Raw genomic sequence first — 26049 nt, 5'->3', positions numbered from 1 at the left:
GAAGCCAAGGCCCCATAGATCTGCTTCACACGGGAAATTTGGCAATATATGAAAAGAAAACCAAAGACAGTATGCCCTGGATTTGTCTATTTATTTTTAAAACGTGAATCAATTCAAAGAGCAACCGGGTGAAAAACGTACATATGTTTGTTTATTGCTTTTTTCTGTTTTAGTGAGTTTTAAAACGGCTGTTTGTCAAAACGTGTCCCATAATTGGCTCTGGTGACAAGGTAGGGTGCACCAAGAACTGCCATCCAAAGTCCAGCTTCAGCTTAGTTAATGAGGCCAAGAAAATGAATGGTTCTATGCATCCATTCCATACATTCCATCGAGTAACCTTTGATGATGTGATCGGAATGTAACTGCACCCTTTTCAAAGCTGCTCCTTTTCTCCAAGATTTTTGCACTTTGTATGACCAGGATGTTGTTCAGCGGTCTTATATGACCACTCAGACACGTTTGGCTGGACGCAACCAATAGTGAGTAACTATTCTTTATTCAGAAATGGCATTACGGATGTTAAGGATAAAGTTATATGTTCAGTTATAGAAGACCAGGAAGATGGATTTTTAAGAATGACAATGATAGAGAGCAGAATGCATTTTATGACGTTTTATTTAGCCAAAGTGAAGCATTAAATTCAGTTGTACAGTCAAAAACAGTGGCCGGGCAGTACTACATGGTGTGTCGACCCAAACTATCAAATGATTATAATTCATTTCAAACAATCACTTAACAACTATCTAATTACGGTACCTCTTAAAATTAAGGGCAAAAATATAGATTCACAGTGACTAAAAGATTAAGTCAATGTTACAATCATTTGATTAAATTCCAATGAATGATTAAAAAACAAACAAAATGTTAATATAATAAAATGTAATTAAAGTAAATCAAATGAATATAAGAGTTGAATAAAGAGGGTGGAAAGTCTCCAAGCAATCAGTTTGCAATTTGGAATAAAAACTGAAGTGATTGGGTTCAATTTTTATACTATCCTAATTAATTAAATTATTAGGTTGGAAATTGGATAGGCTAAATTTAGATTGACTTCTTACCAAGTATTTAAGAAATCCTCTGAAAGCTAATAATGTCACAAAAATGTAAAAATATCCAATAAGTAGAGTGAGAACAATCTCCTCGAGAAATCGTCTCACTCCAAAGCGTATTCATGGTCCAAATTGCCTGGCAGGGAATCAAAAGAAGGAGAAACCTTAAGCCTTTGTGCTCAGGCTTTTTATACTGTTCCATGAAACTTAACTCATGACGTCTTGTCATTAGTTGGTGATGTCTTCACTCAGTTATTCCGTGGCGCACGAACTCTGATTAATACAGTAAGTTGCAGGCACGCCAACTCCTGAGCCGTGCCAGGTGTTTCCTGTTCTCCCGTTAACTGTTTATAGGGACGTGTGGTCTTAATGTGTATCTTTGCAAGCTCCTGGTTGTCACAAAGATGGCCATTTAGCTGTCCCTTCCCTATTCAATGGAACACCTCAGACTCATGTTCCTGCACATTCCAACAGCTCGCGACAAGTCACAGTATGTCCCATCCAAAGATAGCAACATAGTACATGTTTCATCCAACAATTCAATACATTTCAATCACAATATCATGTCTTATGTGCACGTTTGTGAGTTAAATATGAACATAAACCTATCACTTGTGATTAACATTCACTTAATATTTGCAGTTACTGAATATATTTTTAGCAGGACTATGCGTTACTTTTGCAAGATACAAGCGTTGATCTTGTGAATTTGCAAGGTGTTTGCATTGTCTTTTGTTTCATTTTTAAATCGTTTCAACTTTAATCACTGCAATACAAAAGGTTGGCTTCAGAGTTGTTGAAATGTTATTGCACATTAGCCATTAACTGTTTTGCTTTAGCCAGTCGAGGCCAATTCTTACTGGTATCTTAAGTCAATTAAATAACAGCATAAATTGTGGTTGTAGTTAACTCGCCAACTAACGATCACTGGCTGGCTTTCGAGCTCATAATTATTCTTTCATCCTTGCCATTACTGTGAAGTTATAAGCTGTTTCCCTGCGTCCTCCACCACTGCGATCTCCTCCAACTTCACAGATGGACTGGGAAGATAAAACTGTAAAAAGTAGATATATATATATATTTTTTTTAAATTAAATATCTGACATGTTTTGATAAAGCAGGCATATATCAGGAAAATTAGATATTTTTTATGTGTGAGATATAACTTGTGTGAGTGAAAGTGTATTCATGTCCCTTACGTTCAAGAAGTTGCTGTCCTCCAGGAAATATTTGTACTTTAATGGGGGATGAGGAATTGTGGGGTACAAAACTTGTGCCACCCTAAAACACAGAGAACAAAGCACTACTTTGAATGAAAATGAAACATTTCGGTTTTGGAAAATATTTTCAAGCGAGGGCCAAAGTAAAATAAAAGGTATACAATGGAATAAATTGTGGGTAAGGCAATCTACAGTAAGAAATTGTAAAATGAAGTTTCCAAAGGTTTGTATTTATTAAGGGGGAAAACATCCAAACATCCCAAATGGCCCTAGGTAAAAAATAATTGCTTCCTATAACTGTTAACGGCTTGTGCCACCCTTGGTTTCAATAATTGAAATCAAGCATTTACAATGACTGTCGAGGAGCCCTGCACATTGCTGTGGAGGATTTTTAAAAACTAATGCTAATCAGTAGGCCCCCAGCCATTGTGGGTTTTGTTTTTACTTAGGATTATTCAAATGTGGATTTGCTGGTACGGCCTTATTGTCCTGCTGAATACGGTAACTCACAAGCACTGAGGGCTTGAGGGAACAAGATTCACCTGCAGGATTTTCTAATACAGTAGATGGCAGAATTCACTATTGTTCTATTGATAACAGCAAGTCGTCCTGGTCCCGAAGTCCCAAAGCAGCTATAGACCATTTTACTGCCACCACATTATGTTCTATTTATCAAATACCGTACCGTGTTCTTCTTGTGCCAAATGTAATGGGGAATACAGCTTCTAAAATTTATACTTTTGTCTCATTGAACCACAAAATGGCTTGAGGGTCAATCAAAATCTTTGGTCAAATGTGAGACAACATTTGTGCTCTTTTTTTTTTTTTTTTGTCAGCAGTGATTTTTGCCATGGAACTATCCCGATTACATTCTTTCCCATTGTATTTCATATGGTTCAATTGGACGATTTATTTTATATTACAACCAGATAATTGCCTTTTATTCTAAATAAATGAAATCCTCATTAAAAAAAAATCTATTTACTTATATTGTCATTTGTGTGATGACAAAATTGTCCTGATGAATTTTCTTGATTATACAGACTTCATGTATCATGCAACTCTAATTTGGTGCTTCATTGTTGGATAAACAGAAACAAATAACATTTGAACATGTTCATCATGAAATATAAGAGATGCCGGTTATAAGCAGGCAAAATAGTTTTTTTTCCAAAACTTCTTTGCCGATGCCAGTGTTTTAAAAAGTAGTGAAATTAGTGATGTAAGCATAGTCGTGTGCGATTGTTTTGGTTTTGCAGCACAGCATCCCATGACTGACATCGTTTATTTCTTTTGCAGGAAGCAAACCAGAAGAGAGAAAAAAAAATGAACAGCACCTTGACTGATTTCCACTAAGTAATGCACTGAATTTTTCCCCGTGGTGTGAATTCAGTACACAAGAAGTAATTTATTTTATTTATTTTATTTTAAGCAAATTTTTCTTCACTGTATCTATGAAGAACCATAAGAGACAGTACCTCTGACTGCGGAACAACAGCAGCAGAGTCAGGAGGATCATGGGTATTCCAAGTGTTATTGCGACGATCACCAGGATGTTGAATGTATAAGATGACTTTTGTACTGCTGTTAAAGAAGAAGCATACAGTAAAGTGAGGGTATACTGTACACTGAATTCTGCTGATTTCCATTAGTAACTTAATACCAACACTTTAGAAAGTATGAAGTACAACGGAATCTCAAAATAAGTTTGCTCCATGTGGAAAATTCCCCAAATGTTCAAAGTGGAAAACATCCGGCTTCCACGCATTGTCTTTGGTAATGTCTTCACTGCATACGCTATAAACACTTATTGACACAAGCATAATTCAGCAGTTTGAAGATTACTAAGTGCTAGTTCTTAATGGAAACTGCAAGAGATGGGGGGTTATTCATCTCTACACCCATCCAGAAATCCATTCTCTATGTTTTTAGTTAGTTTAATTTTTAGTTAGGTGGCCATAAATATGAGCTACAGGATAGGGTTGCTCCATCACAACAGACTCATTTCAGCGAGGCTTAAAACAGAGGATGTACATTGTGCTGTAAATCTTGATTCTTGGGTTATTATGATGAAGGTACATTGGGCACAGTTAGGATAAGTTTTAAAGGGTCAAAAAGTCTTCAGAAATGACTAAGATAGTGAGAAACTAAATAAGTCAAGCCAATATATACTGTACGCATATAGAAATGCAGAACTAACATCATATGGTAACCGAAGACATATGGGTTACCATGCTCGGTCCTATTTTCCTTATTTCAAATATGTATCTAAAATATCTTTTAGGATTTAATGATGTCATACTTACTAACGGTGTCACTCCAGTCGCTCCATATTTCTGACCCCGAACAACCAGACTTTTTCCAGATTCTGGCCCTCACACTATAGGTGGACGCAGGATTGACATTTTGGACTATACAAAGCAGAGGTTTGCACAGGATCGGTCCTTTTTCCTGTTCACCAATGAATCGTGATAATTGATACATATACAGTCTATTGCGTAATTTTATCAAATAACATTTGGATATACTGTACAGCTGTGATGAGAAAATGTAGCTGCATAAAGCACTTTGGATATTTGTTTGCTTTTCTTTATAGCACTCGTGGTTTAAAGAAGTTGAAATTGAATAGATTTGAATTGCATTGATGGTTATCTTCCAACCAGAAACACAATCTAGAGGAATGAAAAATATAAAAGTAGTTCATGAGGCTTCATTGTCCCCTCACTACAGTACAGTGAACTCCTATTTTACCTGATTTCCAATATCCACCTGGTATTCAAAAGTTGAGGGCATGTAATTAACACGTCCCCTGGGCATGTCCCAGGTCACCACAAGGTCTACATCTTTGATTGAAGCAGAAACGTTTCCAGGTGGGGGAAAAACCTCTATCAATACAATACAATCAAAATTCAGTTGCGTCCAGACATGACTCACAAATAATTAAATGCAGTGTCTGCAGGATTACAGGGCTCTTCTCACAAATGTTGAGAAAAATTTTGCACAAGAAGCACCATAATTAGTCGTACAGATATAGCATTTTTAGATTTTTGAGAATTAAAATAATGTCTCGTAATATACATAAATTCCATTCTTTTGAAATTGTATCAAAAAGGACAGTGGAGAATCTGAGAAATATGAAGATGATTAAGACTTTGTTTTGTTTATTACCCATCATTTCTGTGTCATATGTATAGCTGTAGAAAGACCATATATGTTGCAGGGATACGTTGAATTGGACGACGACATGCAACATGTCGAATTCCCTCAGAATAATCGATGTTGATCCAGAATGTTTTTCAGAGATTAGACTTAAGGGGTAAACTGTGCTGTTGTTATCACAAATGCTGCAAGGACAGGAGAAACAGATGGAACATGTAAAAGTTCCAACATTTTGAAAACTTTCATTTTGCACCATTGTGTAAGTAATGACGATAAGAGAAATATAAACCTGATATAAACATAGAGGTGAGCATCCCTGGGTAAAGTGGGGAACGCCCAAGAGCAGTTGAGTAGATTAGTTGGATAAAGGAAACAGTGAAATCTCTCAAGCTCGTCAATATCCAATAAGTCGTACTCTTCTCCTGGGGAACTCAACATTTGAAGCTTGGAAAGAAAAAAAAGCAAATTAAAGCAATTTGTATTTGCACAAATTAATAACTTGGAAGTTCAAACACGTTTCATACATTACAAATGGATTTTTCATCTGCACAAACATCTAGGGATGCACTGGTGGTCTCTGTTGAAACAGGAATACATATAGAGTATATTAGATGAAGTCCCCCATCCACAACATTCTTTATACATCATTTATGTAGTGTAGATCACAGTCTAATTGTTCTGGGTGTTTGTGTTTGTTTGTATTTCGATGCAAAATTTCACAGTTCCTGTAAAAAGGACCTAAGGGGAACAATTCAGAATTTATTGAATATACAAATATTGCAAGATTCAACCTTTTTCTATTTTTTTCTATTTGCTGGTATAAAATTGTACTGCATCAAACTAAGACCTATATATATATATATATATATATATATATATATATATATATATATATATATATATATATATATATATATATATATATATATATATGTGTGTGTGTGTGTGTGGGGTTCTTGAAATGTTTGATACTAGTGGTCCAGTCAGTGATTTCATTTGCCTCCAACATCACTAGTTGGTAAATACTTCCTGCGGCTAATTATGTTTGGCCTTATATATGTTTGTCTTGAGCATTTGCTTATTTTGTCAACAGGTATCAGCCATTCGACAGAGATTTTAGGCAGTAACTCAAAATTTGCTCAAGGATCTGGCAGAGGGGACATACTGGTCTATGGACAAAGCCCAGTTTGCGCTGGTTGGATTTGCTGGAAAGTACATCAGAGAAAGCCTAGATATTGCTTCCTTAAATGCCTCAACCTATTTCGACTATACTCTACTGGGCCTCCGCCCCTTTTTAACTGGACTTACTTCAAAACATAGCGCGTCAAAGCGAGGGGCGGCTGTGATGGTTCCAGGCCTATTTTTTCTTACGCTCTAAAACAACAACAAAAAATACAAAAAAATAATCAAGTATGGGTCAAAAAGGACTGACCTAATGTTTTGGTATATTTGATCCAAAAATCAGCTGTTTTGTACAGAACAACCTCAAACACTGGGTTGTTTTCTATAAAATAACACAGACGATTGCGTCAAATTGACTAAAATATAGGTTTGGTCCTTCTTTGAGCCATAATTGGGTTACTTTTGATCCAACTGATGGTTGTTTTTTGAGTGTATGGCCAGATAAAAAAGGCCTTGAAAAGCATCACAACAGTAGACTGCAAGCTACTGGGGATCTCAGTAGCACTCAGACTCGATGCAATTACTGTACTGTACTTACTGTACTTTTAAACCTAGCTCACCAAAAAATGCAGTGTTCTGTTAAAAACCCTGCTATCTCCCAAATTGTTCAACAGATCCTAAAGTAAATAGCTGAAATCAAAGCTGATGTTGCTCTTTCATTTGATTTATTTACTGTATTGATGTGAGGGCATAGCTTTCCAAGTTTGACCGAACATACAGTACAGTATCATTTAAATTTGAAATTGGACACCCCCTTGTACAGTCACACTGCTCTCCCTTCATACTGTTGTTGCTGATTCTGTGTGTGTGTTGTTCAGAAGTGTGTGTGCATATGTGTGTGTGTGTGTCTACGTGTGTCTACGTGTGTGACCGTGCATGCGTGATTATATGACTGTGTTTGTGAGTGATCAAATATTATCTACCAATCTCAAAGGTCCACATAATCAGCAGACAGCAGCAAACTAGGGAACCAGGAGATGCCCTCATAGCCACCTGCTAGTGCACACACACAAACACAAGCAGGCAAACAAAGAAAACAGATGTGCATGAAACCACACTTCTCCGTTCGTACAGTACAGTTGTCAGGCAATGCAAAACACGTTTTTCGAACTTCCTCTTCGTAAATGTTCACACAAAAAAGCTGCCATCTATATCTCGCAGAAGACATTTCTAAAACATCTCTCTGAGTCTTCACACATTTTATACATATGATTAATAACTAACTATCCAATTCCATTTAATGATGGGTTCAAGTAACATAAACACATTCTCACATCTTGTATTATTCAATAATAATATAGCAAGCAATGCAATACCGACACATTAATTTTACTAATCTTCTCAAACTGTGATAAATTGGCACAGTTTATCACATCCAGTATTCACCTTCTTCCTTTTTAGGTTAAAGTTGCTAACTTGAAGAAAAGAGTCTTACCTCCGACTCCGTTGACATTCCTTTGCTTTCTGTCGGAGGACAATTTCACAATTCTGGGGAAAGAAGAAGTATGATGTCACAAGCTGTTCATGAGTTTCAGGAAACTGCACGTTTCTTGTGGTCATCATTTTTTATCGTGTTTATCCCCATCAAGTTGTTTACAAATTGAATATAGGAATGCAATTTAAGAATAATTACAATACAATCCCGTAGACCAAAACAGCAAAATGAAAAATGATACACTGTTTATTAAATTGTTTTATTTATAAATATTCTGCAAATTTACCATTTAGACCAGTACCTCTCAATTATGTTTTGCTAAGCCCCGCCAGGAATCAATAAACCTTTGGGCTCCCCCAACATACACACACACACACACACACACACACACACGCACACGCACGCACGCACACACACACACGCACACACACGCACACACACATGCACACGCATACACACTGGCCGTGCAGACTATAAATAATATTATTTTATAGGAAAATTGTATAAGTATACCGGAAACTTTATCCTTTTAACATTAAAAAAAAAAACAAAAGACAATACAACGTGCCTATCCAAAATTATTAACTGGGCAGGTGGTGAAGGATACTTGAATCGTTGCATGTTGTGAACATACAAACGCCACAAGATTCAAACTGATTCTGGACTGTGCAAACCACAGTGCGTGTGGTTTAAAACAGTTAAGCACTAAAATCTATCATAACCTACTTTGGCGTGATATGTTTTTTGTTGTTGTTGTTCTTATTTTTTGTGTTCAATTCAATCACAATGTCAGCACCGGGAACATGCAGTTTTGATGACATAAAAGCCAAAGCTAACAATCGCTAGCTCTTATTTTTCTTTCAGTAAGAGCAAAATAAATAATAGAGGAGAATAACCAGCTGGTTTGCATGTTTTAGAGACAAAACAACCATTCTGCAGCTCACTACACAGCTAAAGAATACACACAAAATAAGCAAGAAAAAAAGGAAGGATCTGATGCCAGAGCTAAAAGTGGGGCTGGGTGTGAAATAGTCTACTTTCAAAATTACAAATAGACAGAATTCAGATTCTCTGAAACAAAATGGGCTCCATTTTTGTTGAAAAACAAAAGGGTGTAACTTCATTTTGTTGTTAGCGCAAGTCCAGATTTCCTTATTTGGAGCTGTGGAAGGCATAAAATCCCGTGGCGTAATTGAAATAAATTGATACTTTTTCAGCATTTATAATACAAACATGTTTGAATTAGCGTTGGTATCCCCTTGCTTCCTTAAAATGAGTTCTACGCTTTTAATCAAAATAAATCAAACATTTTTAAAATGTGTGCGTTTCTTTTTATTTATTTATTTTGCCGCGTTTTTGGTATTCAGAATTTTGGCGATATGTTTTTAAATAAAATACATAATCTTTTTTGTGCGACTTGTACTTTACTTTCAAATCGGCTTGCCCATTTACACTAAACTTTACGGCACTGAAGCTGTGGTTGCCGTGACAACCTTTCTGTTGTCTGCTCTCTGAAACACTAAGGAGGATTTACGTCGCAAAGGAACAAAATAGACCTGCACACAATGTCAGCAACAGCATGTGTGTCCTAACAAGCATCCACCTGGTCACACTTCTTTAGCAGCATTCCCACTTTTTACAGTAGGTTTGGAAAGATTGTTTTCAACACAGGACAATAATGGAGACGCCCGATCAGGATGAGACCCTAGATCCTCCCTTGTTGGAAACCAAAGGAAACAAGCACGGTTCGGAGATGACAGCCTCCGAAGAAGCTGTCGCGTTCATATCAAGCTTTGGTGAGTGTACGGGCGAGCTTGTTTATATATAAAGTGTGAACACTTCTCAAAAAACGACCACCTGTTTTTGGCACCTGTATTTGAGACGCTCAAACCAGGTCCACGGTTTATTTCGTGTGCGCGTTAATTTGGGAATTGGAACGAGATTTCAAAGAATCTATGCACAAAAATATTTAAATAAAGTGATTTCTAAACTTGGATGAAAAAAGACATTTGTCACTGTATTAATGTCCTTGATGTCCCACCCACACACACATACACACAGCAGTCCCTTCCTAACCAAGGAGCAGATGTCAGCTTTTTGTGTTGCTTTGTTGTCTCTTATATTGTTGCCACACAACATTTTATCATGAATTTATTTTACATCTTAATTCATCCGTTTTTTTAACACATTGGACGTCATTGAAATGGGTTGAGGCCTGCAATATTCGGTGTCACCAAAATGAATACTCAACTCTCCAAGTACCACCATCGTGACCATTATTAAAGTATCAGTATAAGCAAATCTAAGGCAGGGGTTTTATTCCTGCATATTTATTAATAATCTTAATAAACTTCACCATCTACCATACAAATAGAAACAAAACACAAATTGTGATGTGGTTTGATTTAAATTTCCTCACTGCTACAGCCTTGTTGATGCTGTCATGGCAGTATTGAGGACACACTTTGAGTTAAGATTCAAGATTCAAAGTGTTTGTCATATGTATTGTTTGTCATGTGTCTATAGAAAGAAGTTTCTTCATACAATGAAATTCTTACTTTGCTGTCCATACAAAAAAGAATAAGGACCATGTTGAGTCAAAAACGAGCCTTATCCTCTTCAGATTTTGCATTGAAATCACTTTCCTGGTCTTCCCGTCTTGGCAGATTGAAGGCATATTTGGTCGAGTTTCTCATCATCTACCTCTAAATTTAAGAATGAGCAGCATGTGCTGTTTAACTTAAAGGCATAATATGTCCTATGCCAGAGCCGGTGGAGCTGCTGAAATGTTTGTTTGAAGATTCTCTGGTGACCATGTCAGAAAGCGGTCGAGACTTGGGGAGGTTCTGCGTGTCAGCTGAGTTTGCTCGCAGAGACCAAAAGCCATGTATGCTACTACATGCGCAAAGCCAGGGCACCATTGATGACGCACCATGTGGAACAACAGTCACAGGTATTGACCTTTCTGGCATTTTTTGGCCTTTAACATTCTAATTCCATACACCAATGAGGTTCAAAGCATGTTTTTCGAGCGTGTGAGGAAGCCGGAGTGCTCAGAAAAGAATCCACCGGGCTCAGGGAGAACATGAAAACTCGAATTGAACTCAGGACTGAACTGTGAGGCGGATGTGCTTACCACTCTTCACCAAGTTGCCCACTTTAATATTTTATCATTAATATTGTAACTCAAATGCATTTGGTCAGCTGAAACCAATGAAAACATTTTGATGGGACAAGACTTTTTTTGCATTCAAACACAAGAACACTTTATACATTCTGTCTAATGTTTACCAGTCACTATGTATGCGCTGTGTACAAAACATGGCTTACAATTGTACTTACACATGTACGTATGTTTGGTTTTGTGCTAGAGGGTCAAATTGTGACATATTTTCAACTTTTATTCATGTGAATTATAGATATAATTTTTTAAATGACGCTAGAGTTGAGGATCACCAGGCAGGATCTATGAAACATGATAGCTACAAATAGACTGAAATTAGCTGGTGCACAACATTTCCGAATCACTTATTTTCATGCACGTTGACTACAACTTTAAACTTTTGGCCGCTGGGAAATGAAAATAAGATCTTAAAAAGAAGGTTTTGGAGGAATTTCAAAAAGTATATTTTTGACCTTTGTTTTTGTCATTTACACGATACTTTAGCCAGAGCCGATCACATCTGGCGAGGTTTATTTTGAAGGTGGCCTTCTTGCCACATCGGAGGTGTGTTTTATTGCTTTGGCTTTATTTTTTCTAATGTGTACAGTAAAGAAGCCGATGTCTAGGGCAAGAAAATCCCTCAAGTGAATTTTTAATTAAGGTACTTAAGGACTTTGAGCTCTACACATCACTTTCTATGTATGGTTTAAGCATAGGTGTCAAACTCCAGTCCTTGAGGGCCAGTATACTCCATGTTTTTGAAGTTAATCTCCAAACACCTGATTCAAATGATTAGGATTGTTTTTAGTCTCCTGCAGAGATTGCTAATGAGCTAAGCATTTGAATCAGGTGTATTGGGGAGAGAAATCCGGAAAACATATAGGATACCGGTCCTCGAGGACTGGAGTTCGACACGCATGGTTCAGGGCGAAATGCCATTCATTAGCTGAGTCCTTTGACATCATGATGTCATTTTTAGCAAGTGTCAGAATGACCGCCCTGTGAGATGGATAAAAAAAAAAAAAGTGGAACCTCTTTGGATGTTATTTGATTGCACAGGTGACTCTAATTTCTATCTATTTTTCTTGGCTTTGGGTTAGCCTACCTAACTGCTGACCTAGATGTGCTAGAGGAGGACCACCACGAGTATGTCAAGGCAAGTCACCAAGCACGTTATGAGAAACACATTCATGGCAGGCCTTCTGCGATACCTTTAAAGACATTTGCATTTCTTTTTAGGTTGATGGTCAGATTTTGGACAAGCGATGTCACATGGTGCAAGATGATGGAGAGATGAGGATTGATAAAGTCACAACTGATGGAAAGGTTAGTGACTACCGAAGTGCGACCAAAAGCTTTTTTTTTACAAAATGCATTCAGGGTACTTGCGATCGGAATGTGTTTGAAGAATGACCAGTGAAGTACAAATTAGATTATGCTTGCAGTGGGCAGGGATACAATGTGGTTGGTCTGGGCCAGCAAGGCTTTTTCTACTGGCCTATCCACTTTTAGAAGCACTGACTTACTCTTAGAGATTACATTCTAATCGAATTTCGATGACATTTATTTCCTTGAAATTGTATGAATTTATGTTCAACAGTCTGTTCTTTTCTGTTCTGAGCATTTATTTTGTCTACACTGATCCTGGTATTGTTTGTGAAATATTGTTTTTTGTTCATTCAGATTGTTTTCTTATGTGCTGCCATGTCAGACATGTCTGTCCAGTGTATTCATAATCAATATTACTGGCCGATGTAACTTAAGACATACTGTACGAAAAATGGCACCGTTTCTTTGACTAATCAGATTGCTATTTGACATCCCGCGGCCGAAAATGACAAATATCAGCAATGGAACTTTTTTTCCGCAAACCAATTAGATTTCAACTTTTGAGGAACTCGGTGGAGGAAAAGAAAAAGTGGATTTTCCATCTTATTTCCGATTCTAAAAGTGCAATACTAATCAGAATGCCAGATTTAGAATAGTGGAGAGGCATAGAACATACAAGTATCATTGAAAAGAAAACTTTTGGGTTGACTTCCCCTAAGAGGTGGCTTAAGTCTGGTAATTCCCAACAAAAGCCCCAGCAACCAAATAGCAAAATGCAGTATAATTGAACTCAAGTTCTTGTCCGCTGTAATAAGCAATACTGTGTATGTGTGTGTGTGTCCAGGAGGTGACAAAGGACAGTGTTTCATATCCCATGACTGCCCTTAGAGGCCTCATAACTGAGGGTTCCAACTTCTTGCTCATGCGCCTCATTGCGTTGAGGAAGACCGTGCCAGAGCACATGACTTTCATCTCCTTTGACCAGAAATTACGCCTCATCGGCACGACTTTTGTAAGTTGTTACAAAACTTGAGTACATACATTATTTTTTCACTGTATTGATAAAAAAATATGCGGATACCAGCCATGATAACTATGACATTTGAAATTCTGAGCTCTAGTCAACAATTACAAAAATAAACACGTTTCTCTCCATTGGCTCTGAGGATGGTCAACATCTGCCTAATCATGTTAATTTTACATCTTAGTAAGTAATACAGCTACTTATTTAAAAAAAGAAAAAAACCTAAACAGCTGTACCGCCATGTAGTAAAGCTGATGTTTATGTGTGCACATGTCTGTATGCTACTGTCCACACGCAATAATCTGCCTGTATTTACATAAAATTTGCATCATTCACTTGGAGAAATCTTTGAATGTAATCCTGTAGCAAATCCTTTTGTAGTCTTTTCATTCACATCAGCAAAAAACACCACTGAGCATCTGTGTTTCTATTCACATGCAGACATATTGTAACTATCTCTGTACATTTACATATATGTAAATGTCTGTCATTTCAAATACAATAAAAAAAAACAATCACCATTGGAATATACGTGATTGTGGGTTCTTAATCACATTTTTCAAAATTATGATTGCTTGTGGTCTAAAATAAATTATGCATAAATATGTAAGAAACTTAAGTAATAAATATTTAAACTAAAAATAAATGTGTTCCTTAAGACATAACTGGACTAAACATCGTAAGATAAGGAAGTGATATGTTGTGACATATTCCAACATGTTCCATCTAGTTTTATTAACTCCCCTCGTCCTCGCTAAAGGTTACCCAGATGACATTGATTCCCTCAAGACTACAGCTTCCTTCCACTTTCAATAGACATGAATGTTAAATAAATTCAAGACTGTGAAATGTGCTCTGTGATTGACAGAAGACCAGACCAGAGTGTATGCCGATTTGTCACAAATAGTATAGAAAAAGAATTGATGGGTGTTCATTCTTTCAAAGTACTGTACTAGGAATTCAAAGAAATCAGTTGCAACCAGAATTTGGTCCACAGTCTTTTAAGCAAATTATATGATCTTTTTCATTGTGGTCTTCTGTTTGTTTCTGTGTGATCAGCGAGGACTTGAACAGAAACAAATGGAGATTGATGGGCAGACTGTTGAGATATTCGGAGTCGAGAGAATTGTTCATTCTGTAGATGAAAGCCCTACAACATGGCAGTGCTACTTTTTGTCTGATGGGTATGATACAATACATTGGATGCAAAATAAATGATGAACAAAATCTATATTGTACATTTCGGCATGCAGCTGAAGAGAATTGTTCCCTTAGGCATCTCGCTAGCCGATTGCAGGTGGGCTCTCCGATTACAATAAGGTTACTGCAGCTGCCATCACAGAAAGAAGAAGGTAGTAACGCCTACAAATAAACAATTCTGTCATATCAACCTCTTTGTTTATACGTTTGTCTATTTGAATGTTTTCCCTTAGCTTATGAGAAAATCCCCCTGGTTTGGGAAGAGGACATACAGATGCGGTGTAAGTTCTTGGACAGAAAGGTAAGAATGAAAATAATGACGCACACTATCAGGTTTGCAAGCACAAGCTAACAGTATACAACATCTGATTGTTTTATGGGAAAAAATTACTGCCTTTAAAATGATAAAAAACACCCACATGTACAGTGAACCCATATGTAGCATTGGGGCATATATGTGAAGTTAAGGAATTTTAGATGAATGTAGTGCTTTTCCTCCATCATGTGTTTTAAGGGTCGTTTGAAGGGTCGTTAGTCTTAAATTTTCCCCCATTTCGTGAGTGAACACTGCATAGCGAAAATAGGAATCCAAATTATTATAAACACCTCTCATAAGATGCAATGCCATTGTATAATATACAGTTAGAATGAGTAACACTCAAATAAAGACGGACATGGTCACGGAGATTAGTTTTGAGCTATTGATGAAAATACAAATCGTCGACATGTTCCACTTGGGATTTCTACAAAAACAACCTCCTTACCTTAAGGTATCGACTTTCATTCACCAATAGCCAAAAGGTTCAAATTGTAATCAAGTGTATGAAAAGTCAATAAAGTTGGGACAGGGGCAGCAAAAGACAAGGAAAGTTGATAAACACCTTTTTGGAATATACTGGCGAATTTGTAAATTTGAAAAGGTGAATGTCATGACAGGGTATAAAAGCATCTCCAAAAGGCTCAGCCTTTCAAAGCTATGGCGAGGATCACCTCTTTGTGAGCAACTGTTTGAAAAAATAGTTTCAACAATTTAAGAACAATGTTTCTTAACATTAAATTTCAACTTTCCTCTCGTTGTCACTTAATACAGCTCAAAATTTCAGTCAGGACTCCACCATACAAAACAAAAGCCATACATCAAAAACATCCAGAAACAGCGCCAAGCCACATTGTGCACGCGTTAACCACAGTATGGCTTCGTAGTAAAAGACTGCGGGCGCGAGACTGGCTTGCCAGTAGTCCAAATCCATCTCCCATTAAGCAAAATCTGACAAGGGAGACCCAGGACTGTTGAAGAACTGAAACTGTACATCAAGAAGGAATGGGAAAGAATTCCATCTACAAAGCTAAAATATTTGGTGTCCTCGGTTCCCAAAAGCTGTTGTCAGAAGGAAAAGTGAGATGACACAGTGGTGAACATGCCTCTGTCCCAACTAAATTAGAATGTGTTGCAGGACTCAAATTCAGGACAAGTGAATATTTGCAAAAACAAAGGTTTATCAGTGTAAATATTGAATTGCATGTCTTTGTTGTATCCAATCAAATATAGGTTGATGAATTTTTGCATTTTTATTTTAAAGTTGTTCAAATTTTACACAATGTTTCAACTTCATCGGAATTCGGGTTGTAGTATTTTAGCCATGCCCACATAAGGGTCAAATTTTGCCCTGCCCATTTGACAGTATGCCATAAGCCCAAGGGGAGAAATCAAAATTACCATGGTACATGAGAGAGTTACTGATTTGGTTCCTGCAGTCTGAAAGAGACTAATGTTCTCCTTCCATTATTTTAAAACATTAAACTGTCCACTGTGAAAGCAACTGCTGAGTCACATAATGGCGGCTGCTGATAGCGAGGATATAGCAATACCTGAACACATCCCCGAGGTCAACCAACCAATCAGCATTTGTGCCCCCCTCGACCCTGGTAGACCCTTGACTGAACCATTCCATACCCGAAATGTTTTTATGTGTGAACGGAGGGGAGCACTCTGAACTACCAAGGTGCCTCAGGAAGTTTCTGATTTGGCTCCTGCAGTCTGCAAGGGGCTTCAGGTAAAGAAGGCAGCGCAAGGAGAAAGCTCACTGTGTGGGTGTGTTTGTGAAAATGTTGCAGGAGGAACTGAAGGATGATCATGCGTCATACTTAAAAGCCCACCCAGAGATCCGTGCGCTCATATCTGACTTCCTGCAATTTTTGCTTCTCAAGAAACCCGATGACGTCTTCCAGTTCGCGAGAGAATACTTCCTTCCCTTCACCTCGTCTATAGGCCTGGACACAGATGTGGATAACTCAACAGAATGAAAAGTCAGATTGTTTTATATAGTGTTCACTAATTATCATTCGCTACTTTTGTTTTTTGTGTGACTCATGGCATTAGTGTGATCACAAGAAAGTATTTTTTGGATACTTTATGATTGTACTGCAGGTTTAAATGACCACTAGGTCTTATTTAAGAGTGGGGATTTATGTAAGTCATTGTGTCACTATTAACACAGTTTGTGGGGAAATTGCTGCTGCAGTTAAAAGCCTTCAGATTTAGAACAAATGTGGATTTGTCACGACATCAACATTCCCTTTGACCAATGACTGTGCAGTACTGTGTGGATGCTGAATTGAGCACCTTGCTACAATATATGTGAGCATACCAATTTAGCATGTTAACATTTTACCTATTTGGATAACAAATTGTGCCTGAATGCAAGGCAAGACCAAATGTAACGAACTTTTTCTCTGTTTTCATGTTACTTGCTAGCAAGATGGTAAACGCTTTCCAACAGTTTGTTCTGGGGCATTTTCTCAGTTTGCTTAATCGTGCTATGTGAGCATAGTAACTTGTCATGTCAGAATGTTCTCAATTCTCAAAAGGAAGTGATTACCTACTGTGAAAAAGTTGGAATGTGAATTTAGGATTAGTGATAGAGGACGAGAGCTTGCAAGATGCGTTTTCTCATCCCTGTATGTATTTTTTATTATGGATGTCTTTTTGCTTGTTGGTCCAGAAGTGCACAGGAGAATGCGCTGCTTGCTAATTCCCGCATGACTGTAAAACGTGTTGCCAAAAATTAATAAATCCTACCATACCAAATAATATATGGGCAATGCCTTGGTACGCTTTTGTTTTGAAGTCCCTTTCTGGCAGTGTGTCGCGGCATAACGATTTGACTCATCCTATACTGCACAACACAAAAGCTTGCTCATGAATTCCCACGAAGAGCAAGACGTTGCTCTGAAATCTTTTCAGAACAAACGCCAATTACTCAGAAATTGCATTGTGCGGTGTCATTTAGAGTAGCATCTAGCATAATTTATCCACTAGCCAGCAGCGCTAATTTTCAAAGGCAGTTTAATAGATGTAAAACAAGTGCACAAAGATGCTGACAGCCTGACATTACTGTTCCTACTGATCACCTTTGAACAAACCAGGCTGACTCATGTGATTTTTCAATAATCACCAGCAAGCCTGTGATTACGACATCACTATCTTATACATCAAAATTAGAGCGCTTGTCTAAAATCTCTTGAGAGGAAAGTATAGTCTGCTGTTAAATGCAGATGAACTTTAATGTTCATTATAAAAAAAAAAAATATTAGGTTGGTCAATCATTAGGTGGAACTGTGATTTGTTTTTCTGTCGTCAATATAATTGGTCAATCATTAGGTGGAACTGTGATTTGTTTTTCTGATGTCTTAAAAGCCTTCAGCATTAGAGCAAATGTGGATTTTTCACTACATCAACATTCCCTTTGACCAACTACTGTGCAGTATTGTGTAGATGCTGAAGAGCACCTTGTTACAATAAATGTGAGCATACCAACTTAGCATGTTAACATTTTATCTATTTAGATAACACATTGGGCCTGAATGCAAGGCAAGACCAAGTCTTGTCTAGATTTGATCCGAATACCAAAAGAAGACTCAATAACTGCACAGGAGAAAATCACAATGCTCAGATTTCTTTTAAATCAACTGTGGGGCAATATTTTAGATTTCCAGTTTAAGCAAAGAAATGATAAAATATTGACAGATCACACAGACCGTTTGTAATAACAACCCACAGTTAACATGAGTTGCATGCATTTTGTTAAACCATTCATTAAGAGATGATCTCAGCTGCATTTGAAAAATGAGCCTATCATTCCTTTTATGTTAGATAACAAGTGTGGGTGGGCAGACACACTAGATATTTGAACACACTAAACATTTCAAATAAGATGATGTCAGCGAGGACAAATGGAATTGTCAAATTTGACCTGGAAAGTAGACATGAGCCATCTTTGGAAAAAGATATCAGCTGACAGAAATACTGGAAAATTAGGATGCATTACCTGCAGTGGAAGTACATGTAGTTAGGTTAAATGGTTAACATTTTTAGAGTAAATCAGGGATGTCAAACATATGGCCTGCGTGTGGATGAACACTTAGAAGCAGAAGTGACCATTTGCCATGCTTGAGCAAAATAGCTTGCTGATCACTTTAATGGCACTAGCGCTTGTCCACACACACATGTACACACACGCATCTACACACACACACACACACACACACACACACGCTGGGACCTGGCTGGCGCGCATAGCAAAACAGTACCATGATTGTACTCGTCTGACCCAGTGGATTTTCCTCCATGCGGTCCTGAGTTGAAGTAAGTTTGACACCCCTGAACTAAACACTTTAACCAGTAGGTAGCAGTAAATGTACCTTAAACATAGTTTCCACTCCTCATTAAACCGCTAGAAGAAGAAAAGTAAGCACATCTGCGTTACAAGTTGTCATTGAGCTCCAAAGTTATCAGACAAACAAAAAAAAAGTTTTTGATTTTTTTCCCCTTCAGTTGTCACGCTAACCTGTAAAACAGTGTGCTGTTTTGGTCTTGAAGAGACAAACGTTCCATCAGCGGTAAGGTTTAACATCTTAACTCGGCTTGACGTTGTTACCTGAATAATTTTGGCTTGCTTATACAAATACGGCGTTGACGCTCCGATATACGTTTGTGTCGCTTTTATTCTCGTCTTGATGACGTCACTTCGCTGCGATATTAATCTGTTTACGCGTTGTCAGTCATGCGCTAATAAATTATTGTAAATCAATACAAACAACAACAAAAAACTTTTGTTTCCACATAATCATTTTGCTTTTGCTTATGGGAGCTACAGAATACTGAGAGGGCACCAAATTGTACCCCCGCCGCCGCCGGGTTGCTCCTAGAACAGGGGTGTCCAAACTCTGTTCCAACTGTAGTTTACCAGTAAAGGGACTTTTTCTTGGAATGTCGAAGAAGTTATCATCACAACAAGTACTATATGATGTTGCTCAGTTTCCTAATTGTTGAGGGAAATTATTACCATTATCACTGTCTTCAAATAGTATCATGTATATTAAAATTATTACTCATATAATTATAATATATGTAAGGTGATTTGAGAAAAATTGCTGGTTCAGAACTGTATGTCAAATCAGTGGGCGTTTGCTCCGATCAGTACCCCAAACACAGCTCTCAAAAGGGGAGCCCTGTATTGGACTAGCTCGGGGTGTCCAAACTTTTTTGTTTGAGGGCAATATATGGAAACTGGAAGTATGCAAGGTCCAAAGGTAATTTCTTGAAGACAAGAAATGAATCAAGCAAGCAATTATATGTCATGGTCTGGGTCTATGTGTTTGAATGATAGTTTTGTTCATGTTTTCTTGTGCTTTGTGTTGTGTGTCTTGCTGGTTTGATTATGTCCACCCGCCCTTCTTATCAGCTGCCTGCTCCAATTGTTTCTTGTCCGGATGTTCCTTGTTGCACCTCACCACAACAATGCCATAAATTATAAAATATTTTCAGTCATTGGAGCTTCAAATGATCACGACCACTTTTCTCCTCCCGACAGAATCTTTTGCTTGTTGTATCTTTGCTCAATCTATCAAATCAAACCTATTAACTTAATTATAACAAAAGCATTGTTTAGTATTTGAATCGTTTACATGTCTCTAATGTAACGATCACCTTTTAATGTTTATGTTCTGTTCAGCCATTTCTCCTTAAAAGTGTCTGGAGGTTTACCTCCAAAGTGGGGTTGCGATGGAGAGGTGGCAATTGATGGAAATCTCAGAGGCTCTGGGTTCCTCCGAAGTGGCCGCTCTCTGCTTCTTGTGCCGTGATGTTGTCAACTGGAAACATCTTGAGGGAGTGAGGATTACATACTGTATTTTATGCTCAACATTTTTTTTTTAATCATGTCATTTCATTTGCATTAATTTAGGGTTAGGGTTACCCTTATGTTTAAATTGTGTTCTTTCCTTGGTCTTTTCAATACAGGTCAAAGATGCAAAAGTTTTGTTCTCCAGACTAGAAGAAAAAGATCTCCTGAACATTGAATTTCTTCATCAGCTTCTGCACACAATCCGACGGAATGATCTCCTCAGCCTCTTAAAGAACAACAGACAGGGTGAGGAGGAGACTGATGCAAATCCTATTGAACATCTGTCAAATTACAGGTAAAAGCGTTAGAGATCCTATGTTTTTTTTTTCTTAATTACCTTGTGCTCACAGCTAATTCTATATTCAAATCCTCCATGCTTTGTGACTAGAGTTATGCTGTTCCATATATATGATGAAACAACTAAAGAAAATCTTCAAAAGATGAAATTTCTCTTGAGCGGCAAGATTGGCAGGAGACCACTGGATGACTGCAAAGTGAGAACACCCCAGCAAGTTTTGTTGCATCCTTCAAACTCTTACTGCAACCTCCTGTTTTTACATTAGAATGTTATAACGTGTAAGATTTTTGTCTTGAAAATTAATTGTAGAGGCATAGGTCCCAATTTTAATTGGGAACAGCATCTGCTAAAAATTATGGAATCACTGTCTCAGAATGGTCCTTTAATTTTGGAAAAACAGGCAAATCATCAATGTTTTTCAGTGGTTTTATTAAGAATGCATGCCTCCTTATATTTTCAGGAAGCACTAAAAGAAAGCTTTTCTTTTGTCATTCACATTATTTTTAGAATAATATAAAAAGGAAATCACTGAATTCTGAAGGGAATAACGCTGTACCACTGGTACTCCAGGGGGTTGGACCAGTTGATTTTAGAGAGGTGCCAAAATCTGGAACACGCATTATCTGCAACAAGTATATAATTTATGGATATGAACTCAAGAAAATATGAAAAATTGACAAAAGTTAGATTTATTCTGTTTTGGTATAGTTTTTACCTTATTGCCAAACTGTTGGTGCCTCTTATACCCAATAACATCGAAAATACCAGAATTTGACCCTAAAAGTAAGGCTACGTTCTAAACACAGGTGAGTCTTATATTTTAGGTATTTTGTCTGAATATTTTCCACAGAATTGTTAAAAAAAAATCAAACCTTAAATCTATGTTTGTTGTTTTTTTTCCTTCCATTAGATCTGATTCATTAATCATAATTGTCCAGAATTATTAGAGAAAGTTGACATTTAATTCTTTCGCTGTATCACCCAACCCAATAGAATATTGTTCGAGACATTTACGGGGATTAAAAAAAGAAAATAACTATTCGCGGGATATAGAGATCAAGCTGGCTCAGTTGTACAGGATATAGTTTGCTTTGGCTAGCCCTACATACGGTATAACTATATAAAAACTATTATTATACAACTATTATTATTAATAACTATTTTATTCTATATAACTATATAGAAGACACTGCCTGTAGATCTATTGCTTTATTTTTCTATTGCTTTTTTTCTGTCATATTTGAATAGTAACTTGTGTCTTTTTCTGTGTGCTGGCACCTCTGTACACTCGCTGAATTTGTTTTCTGCGAATTCCAGACGGCGCTGGACATCTTTGTTGAACTGGAAAAAGTGGGGTTACTGTCCCCGTCAGAACTACGTGAGCTGCATTCCGTACTGATGGAAGTAGATCTACAACTGGCATCGACGGTTCAGAAATTCGCACAAGGTACTGAGGCGGCCTTTGAATGACCACTTTAGCCCCGAAGAAATAGTATTTCTGTTTGATTGATCATTCAAGTTGAGAAAGTTTTACAGATAAGATCATGTGGAGGTGTGTCTGCTCAAGCTAAAATCCACACAGAAAACAAGACAAAGAGAAAAACGTAGATGATGTCCCATGTTAATCTTCAATATACTGTACATGTGAGCCTATTATAATTACTGTTCTAAAATTACACAAATGTGAGTGGATATATGAAGACAATATAATCCATTAAAGGTTGGATTTATTAAAGTAGCCTAAAGACAAAGGCCACACCCCCACTGGGCACCTCCAAGCCTATATTGGGCGCCTCTACGCTCACACATCAGACTAAAAGTTCTTTAGACTGAACTTTGCCATACTCCAGTGTTTTCATTAAGCCATTTTTAAACACATTAAATGCATAAGCAATGTGTTCAACTAAACCGTAAAAATCCATTGCCAGTGTGTCAATCGCTCTGACAGCGGGATCCAGCTGGATTTCCCTGACTCCTAGGATTTCACCCATCAGATTTTGATTCACGTCAAACAAAACAACAACATGGACATGCTTAAAATCACGTACAAGTATAGCACATTGAAATGACACTTACTTGTAGGTGCACCTCTGCAGTCGGCCAGTCCAACTCCTGCTTCACTCATTAGTGGTTTCCAGGTGTGTATCTGTATGTCTTTTTTTTTCTTTTTAGGTATGCCAAAAGTAACAGCAGTCGGTCAACTGATTGTGATTTTTTTCTTGTAGAGTGTCAAGATCTCCCATTCTGTGTCCATATCTGATAGTAAATCCCCCAGTACGTCTTTTAAACTTCATTACTCACAAATCATGGCATTTTCATATGTTGCCAGTATGTTGTGACTCTTTTTGTTTAATCTTTCTTTAGATACGAAAACCAACAACCAGCCTTCGTCGCTTTCTGATCAGGTATCCGACTTTTATATATCGATTAATATATTTTATTTCATTACTCAAGATTATATATGTCTAGAAGGTGGTCAAATGTTGTATTACGAGTACCCCCTCCTCCTAAAAAAAACAAAAAAAAACCCAAACATTTAATAAATTATACATTAAAATAAGTTTTTTACTTAATATTTCCCAGTTTTAGACTTAATGTTTCCAAGCTTTGTTGTTTTCAAACAACACTTTTTGTCAAGTACAGTGGGAAAGTTCTATGGGAAATAAGAAGCTTTTATTGGGTAGGATTCAGAGTTTTTGTAGTGTGCAACAATAAAAACTACAAAGGTATTTATCCATTGACTTTCTTGATCATTATCTTAACTTTATATATTTGTTTGTGTGCTTGTGCCACAGACAGAGTACTACGCAATGAATCACATCCCTCGTGGTGTGTGTGTGATCATCAGCAATGAGGAATTTGTGAATGCGGCGCTGCCGAGACGGGGCGGAACTCAACACGATGAGCGTGCGTACCTCTACTAATGAAAAATATTCTATTTTGGATGCAAAGCGGGGCAGTATTTTTCAACAAAAGAAATCCTGACGGAGATAGCGCCCTCATTTGATGCAGAGCTCATCTTTGTTTTCCACAAATTGTAGTGTGACTACTATAAATCCTCTATATTTTCTACCTCTTTTAATTCAGTGGATAATTTCTTAAGTAAAGAGCATCCAGTCTGTTGGTTCTGAGTGCTGTCTAATTCAAAATAGCCAAATTAGTCAGAGTCCAAGGTCATATTGATGACACATTTACATTCACAGTACAAGGTAGAAAGAATATGTGGCCCTTTGGATTTATGACCTTTTTTCTCCATTGACCTTCTTTTGTCAGAACCCTATGGGTCCAAACAGGATAAGCTGCATAGGAATGGGTAACGATCCCAAAAACTGAAAATATTTCTTTTTTCTTTTTCACAGAGGCTCTGCACTCGCTGTTCTCTAAATTTGGTTTTCTGGTGGATCCCTATAAAAACTTGACTGCAGAAGAGATAAGAGAGGTGCTAGATCGCACTGCTGCAAGAAATTTTTCAGAGAATGATGCTCTGGTAAGCAAGATGGCACTTTTTTTTATATATATAAAGCTTGCGGACAGGTTATGCAGAATCACGTTGTTTTTGTTTCATCATTTCTGAGGCCATGATTTCAACTACAATCATTTTCACCATAATTAAGGCCGCACTTCATTTTCTTTGGTTTTTAGGTTGTGTGTGTGCTCTCCCATGGGGATAATGGTTGTGTCTATGGGACGGATAAGGAAAAGGTGTTCCTACGAGAACTGACTCAGCCTTTTACAAGTGGAGTCGCCCCCACCTTAGCAGGCAAACCCAAACTGTTTTTCATCCAAGCGTGTCAAGGAAAAGACGTTCAGACAGGATCCTTGCCATGCCCCCGAAAGCCGAAAGTTGCCAATGAGGACAGACCGAGTCAACTGGAAGCAGATGCTGGTCCCATCCTCGGCGAGACGGTGCCCGCAGATGCCGATTTTCTGCTCGGTATGGCCACTGTGCCAGAATGCAAGTCATTTCGAAACATAAACACAGGCTCCATCTACATCCAGGAACTGTGCAAGCAGCTCAGACGATCTGCCGAGAGGTGAGACGAAGTCATTTTAATACATTCGTTTCATACATTTTTGTGATTTTTGTCATACTAAACTTCTACCAAAATCAACAACACTGTCGAGGTGGCAATGGCAGAATTTTGTTGCCAATGAGAATTAAAAAGAGAAAACCTCATTTTAACAAAAAAAAAAAACAACACAGTCCTTCACATCAAAACCATGCAAAACGTTATAAGAAAATGCATTTCAGGGCCTTTATAAAATGATCTAATGTTCTTCTCTTTAAGCATGTCCTTGTCATTGGTCGTAATGTGATGTTTGATGTTTGCAGCTCACTTGACGAAGATATTCTCTCTGTCCTGACACGTGTGAACAGAGAGGTCAGCAAAGGAGTGTATCTCAAACACAAGCAAATGCCTGAGCCTAAATACACCCTCACCAGGACACTGATCCTAAAATTTGTAGATGAGGACCAAATGAAAGCCTCCTAAAAAAATAATAAGAAGAAAGGACTGCATTTTTTACTGTTAATCACTCTGGAAAAAAATCTGAAAAGAATTCAGATGTTATTTTCTGGTGATAATATTTATAATTGTTTGTGGAGATTATTTCTCTGATTTGTCAATGTGCTGCTTATTGTGTATGCCTTGTGTTAGTTATATATGCAATACAACTTTGGGATTTTGCACAATCACCCCCCTCCCCAAAAAAATAAATAAATAAATAAAAACACTTTAACCGGGTTTAATTGATTTTTTTTTAAATCTATAAAAGTGCATAGCATTTTAGTAATTGTTATGCTT

General features: G+C 37.4%; 3 protein-coding genes across 8 annotated transcripts; 2 read left to right on the top strand and 1 right to left on the bottom strand.

Annotated features, from left to right (window-relative positions):
* Positions 1 to 597: 597 nt before the first annotated feature.
* LOC148414944 (granulocyte-macrophage colony-stimulating factor receptor subunit alpha-like) lies at positions 598 to 8081 on the bottom strand. 4 transcript variants are annotated; one of them, XM_088429863.1, is made up of 10 exons: positions 8046 to 8081; positions 7534 to 7606; positions 5953 to 6005; positions 5718 to 5872; positions 5438 to 5613; positions 5021 to 5154; positions 4576 to 4720; positions 3748 to 3853; positions 2249 to 2330; positions 598 to 2103 (listed from the first exon to the last, which is right to left on the bottom strand). In XM_088429863.1, the coding sequence occupies exons 1-10, from the start codon at positions 8061 to 8063 to the stop codon at positions 2020 to 2022; spliced, it is 1026 nt and encodes a 341-aa protein (XP_088285989.1). In that variant the 5' UTR covers positions 8064 to 8081; the 3' UTR covers positions 598 to 2019. The 4 variants fall into 4 exon arrangements, with proteins under 4 accessions (XP_088285989.1, XP_088285992.1, XP_088285990.1 ...); XM_088429866.1 differs by having other exon boundaries at positions 5039 to 5154; XM_088429864.1 differs by having other exon boundaries at positions 7534 to 7603; positions 8046 to 8080.
* Positions 8082 to 9560: 1479 nt separating this feature from the next.
* Positions 9561 to 17854, top strand: catip (ciliogenesis associated TTC17 interacting protein). Of its 2 annotated transcripts, none has more exons than XM_088430517.1 (9): positions 9561 to 9841; positions 10813 to 10998; positions 12309 to 12364; positions 12448 to 12534; positions 13382 to 13549; positions 14621 to 14745; positions 14837 to 14913; positions 14995 to 15062; positions 16970 to 17854. In XM_088430517.1, exons 1-9 carry the CDS (start codon positions 9724 to 9726, stop codon positions 17063 to 17065), a joined length of 981 nt encoding a protein of 326 aa, XP_088286643.1. In that variant the 5' UTR covers positions 9561 to 9723; the 3' UTR covers positions 17066 to 17854. The 2 variants fall into 2 exon arrangements, with proteins under 2 accessions (XP_088286643.1, XP_088286642.1); XM_088430516.1 differs by having other exon boundaries at positions 9562 to 9841; positions 16877 to 17854.
* Positions 17855 to 19315: 1461 nt separating this feature from the next.
* LOC148414942 (caspase-8-like) lies at positions 19316 to 25939 on the top strand. Of its 2 annotated transcripts, none has more exons than XM_088429483.1 (12): positions 19316 to 19406; positions 20776 to 20933; positions 21063 to 21241; positions 21335 to 21440; positions 22562 to 22691; positions 23327 to 23382; positions 23470 to 23518; positions 23609 to 23649; positions 24040 to 24151; positions 24604 to 24731; positions 24887 to 25278; positions 25578 to 25939. In XM_088429483.1, exons 2-12 carry the CDS (start codon positions 20826 to 20828, stop codon positions 25735 to 25737), a joined length of 1461 nt encoding a protein of 486 aa, XP_088285609.1. In that variant the 5' UTR covers positions 19316 to 19406; positions 20776 to 20825; the 3' UTR covers positions 25738 to 25939. The 2 variants fall into 2 exon arrangements, with proteins under 2 accessions (XP_088285609.1, XP_088285608.1); XM_088429482.1 differs by lacking the exon at positions 19316 to 19406 and adding an exon at positions 19509 to 19660.
* The last annotated feature ends 110 nt before the right edge of the window (positions 25940 to 26049 follow it).

This window comes from Hippichthys cyanospilos, chromosome 12 (assembly GCF_059441005.1).
Source record: "Hippichthys cyanospilos isolate Australia breed blue-spotted pipefish chromosome 12, RoL_Hcya_1.0, whole genome shotgun sequence".
NCBI classification, from domain to species: Eukaryota; Metazoa; Chordata; class Actinopteri; order Syngnathiformes; family Syngnathidae; genus Hippichthys; species Hippichthys cyanospilos.
Note: the sequence above shows the minus strand (reverse complement) of the source record. Positions and strands in the feature narration are given on the sequence as shown.

Excerpts from the sequence above, each read along its gene's own strand:
- catip (XM_088430516.1), top strand. The coding sequence starts at position 9,724 with ATGGAGACGCCCGATCAGGATGAGACCCTAGATCCTCCCTTGTTGGAA. Across the intron at positions 9,842-10,812 it reads CGCGTTCATATCAAGCTTTG|AGCCGGTGGAGCTGCTGAAA; the intron begins GTGAGTGTACGG and ends GTCCTATGCCAG. Across the intron at positions 12,535-13,381 it reads AAGTCACAACTGATGGAAAG|GAGGTGACAAAGGACAGTGT; the intron begins GTTAGTGACTAC and ends GTGTGTGTCCAG.
- LOC148414942 (XM_088429483.1), top strand. The coding sequence starts at position 20,826 with ATGGAGAGGTGGCAATTGATGGAAATCTCAGAGGCTCTGGGTTCCTCC. Across the intron at positions 21,242-21,334 it reads GAACATCTGTCAAATTACAG|AGTTATGCTGTTCCATATAT; the intron begins GTAAAAGCGTTA and ends CTTTGTGACTAG. Across the intron at positions 24,732-24,886 it reads TTTCAGAGAATGATGCTCTG|GTTGTGTGTGTGCTCTCCCA; the intron begins GTAAGCAAGATG and ends TTTGGTTTTTAG.
- LOC148414944 (XM_088429863.1), bottom strand. Across the intron at positions 5,873-5,952 it reads ATGAAAAATCCATTTGTAAT|CTTCAAATGTTGAGTTCCCC; the intron begins GTATGAAACGTG and ends TTTCTTTCCAAG. Across the intron at positions 5,155-5,437 it reads ATATGACACAGAAATGATGG|AGGTTTTTCCCCCACCTGGA; the intron begins GTAATAAACAAA and ends TTGTATTGATAG.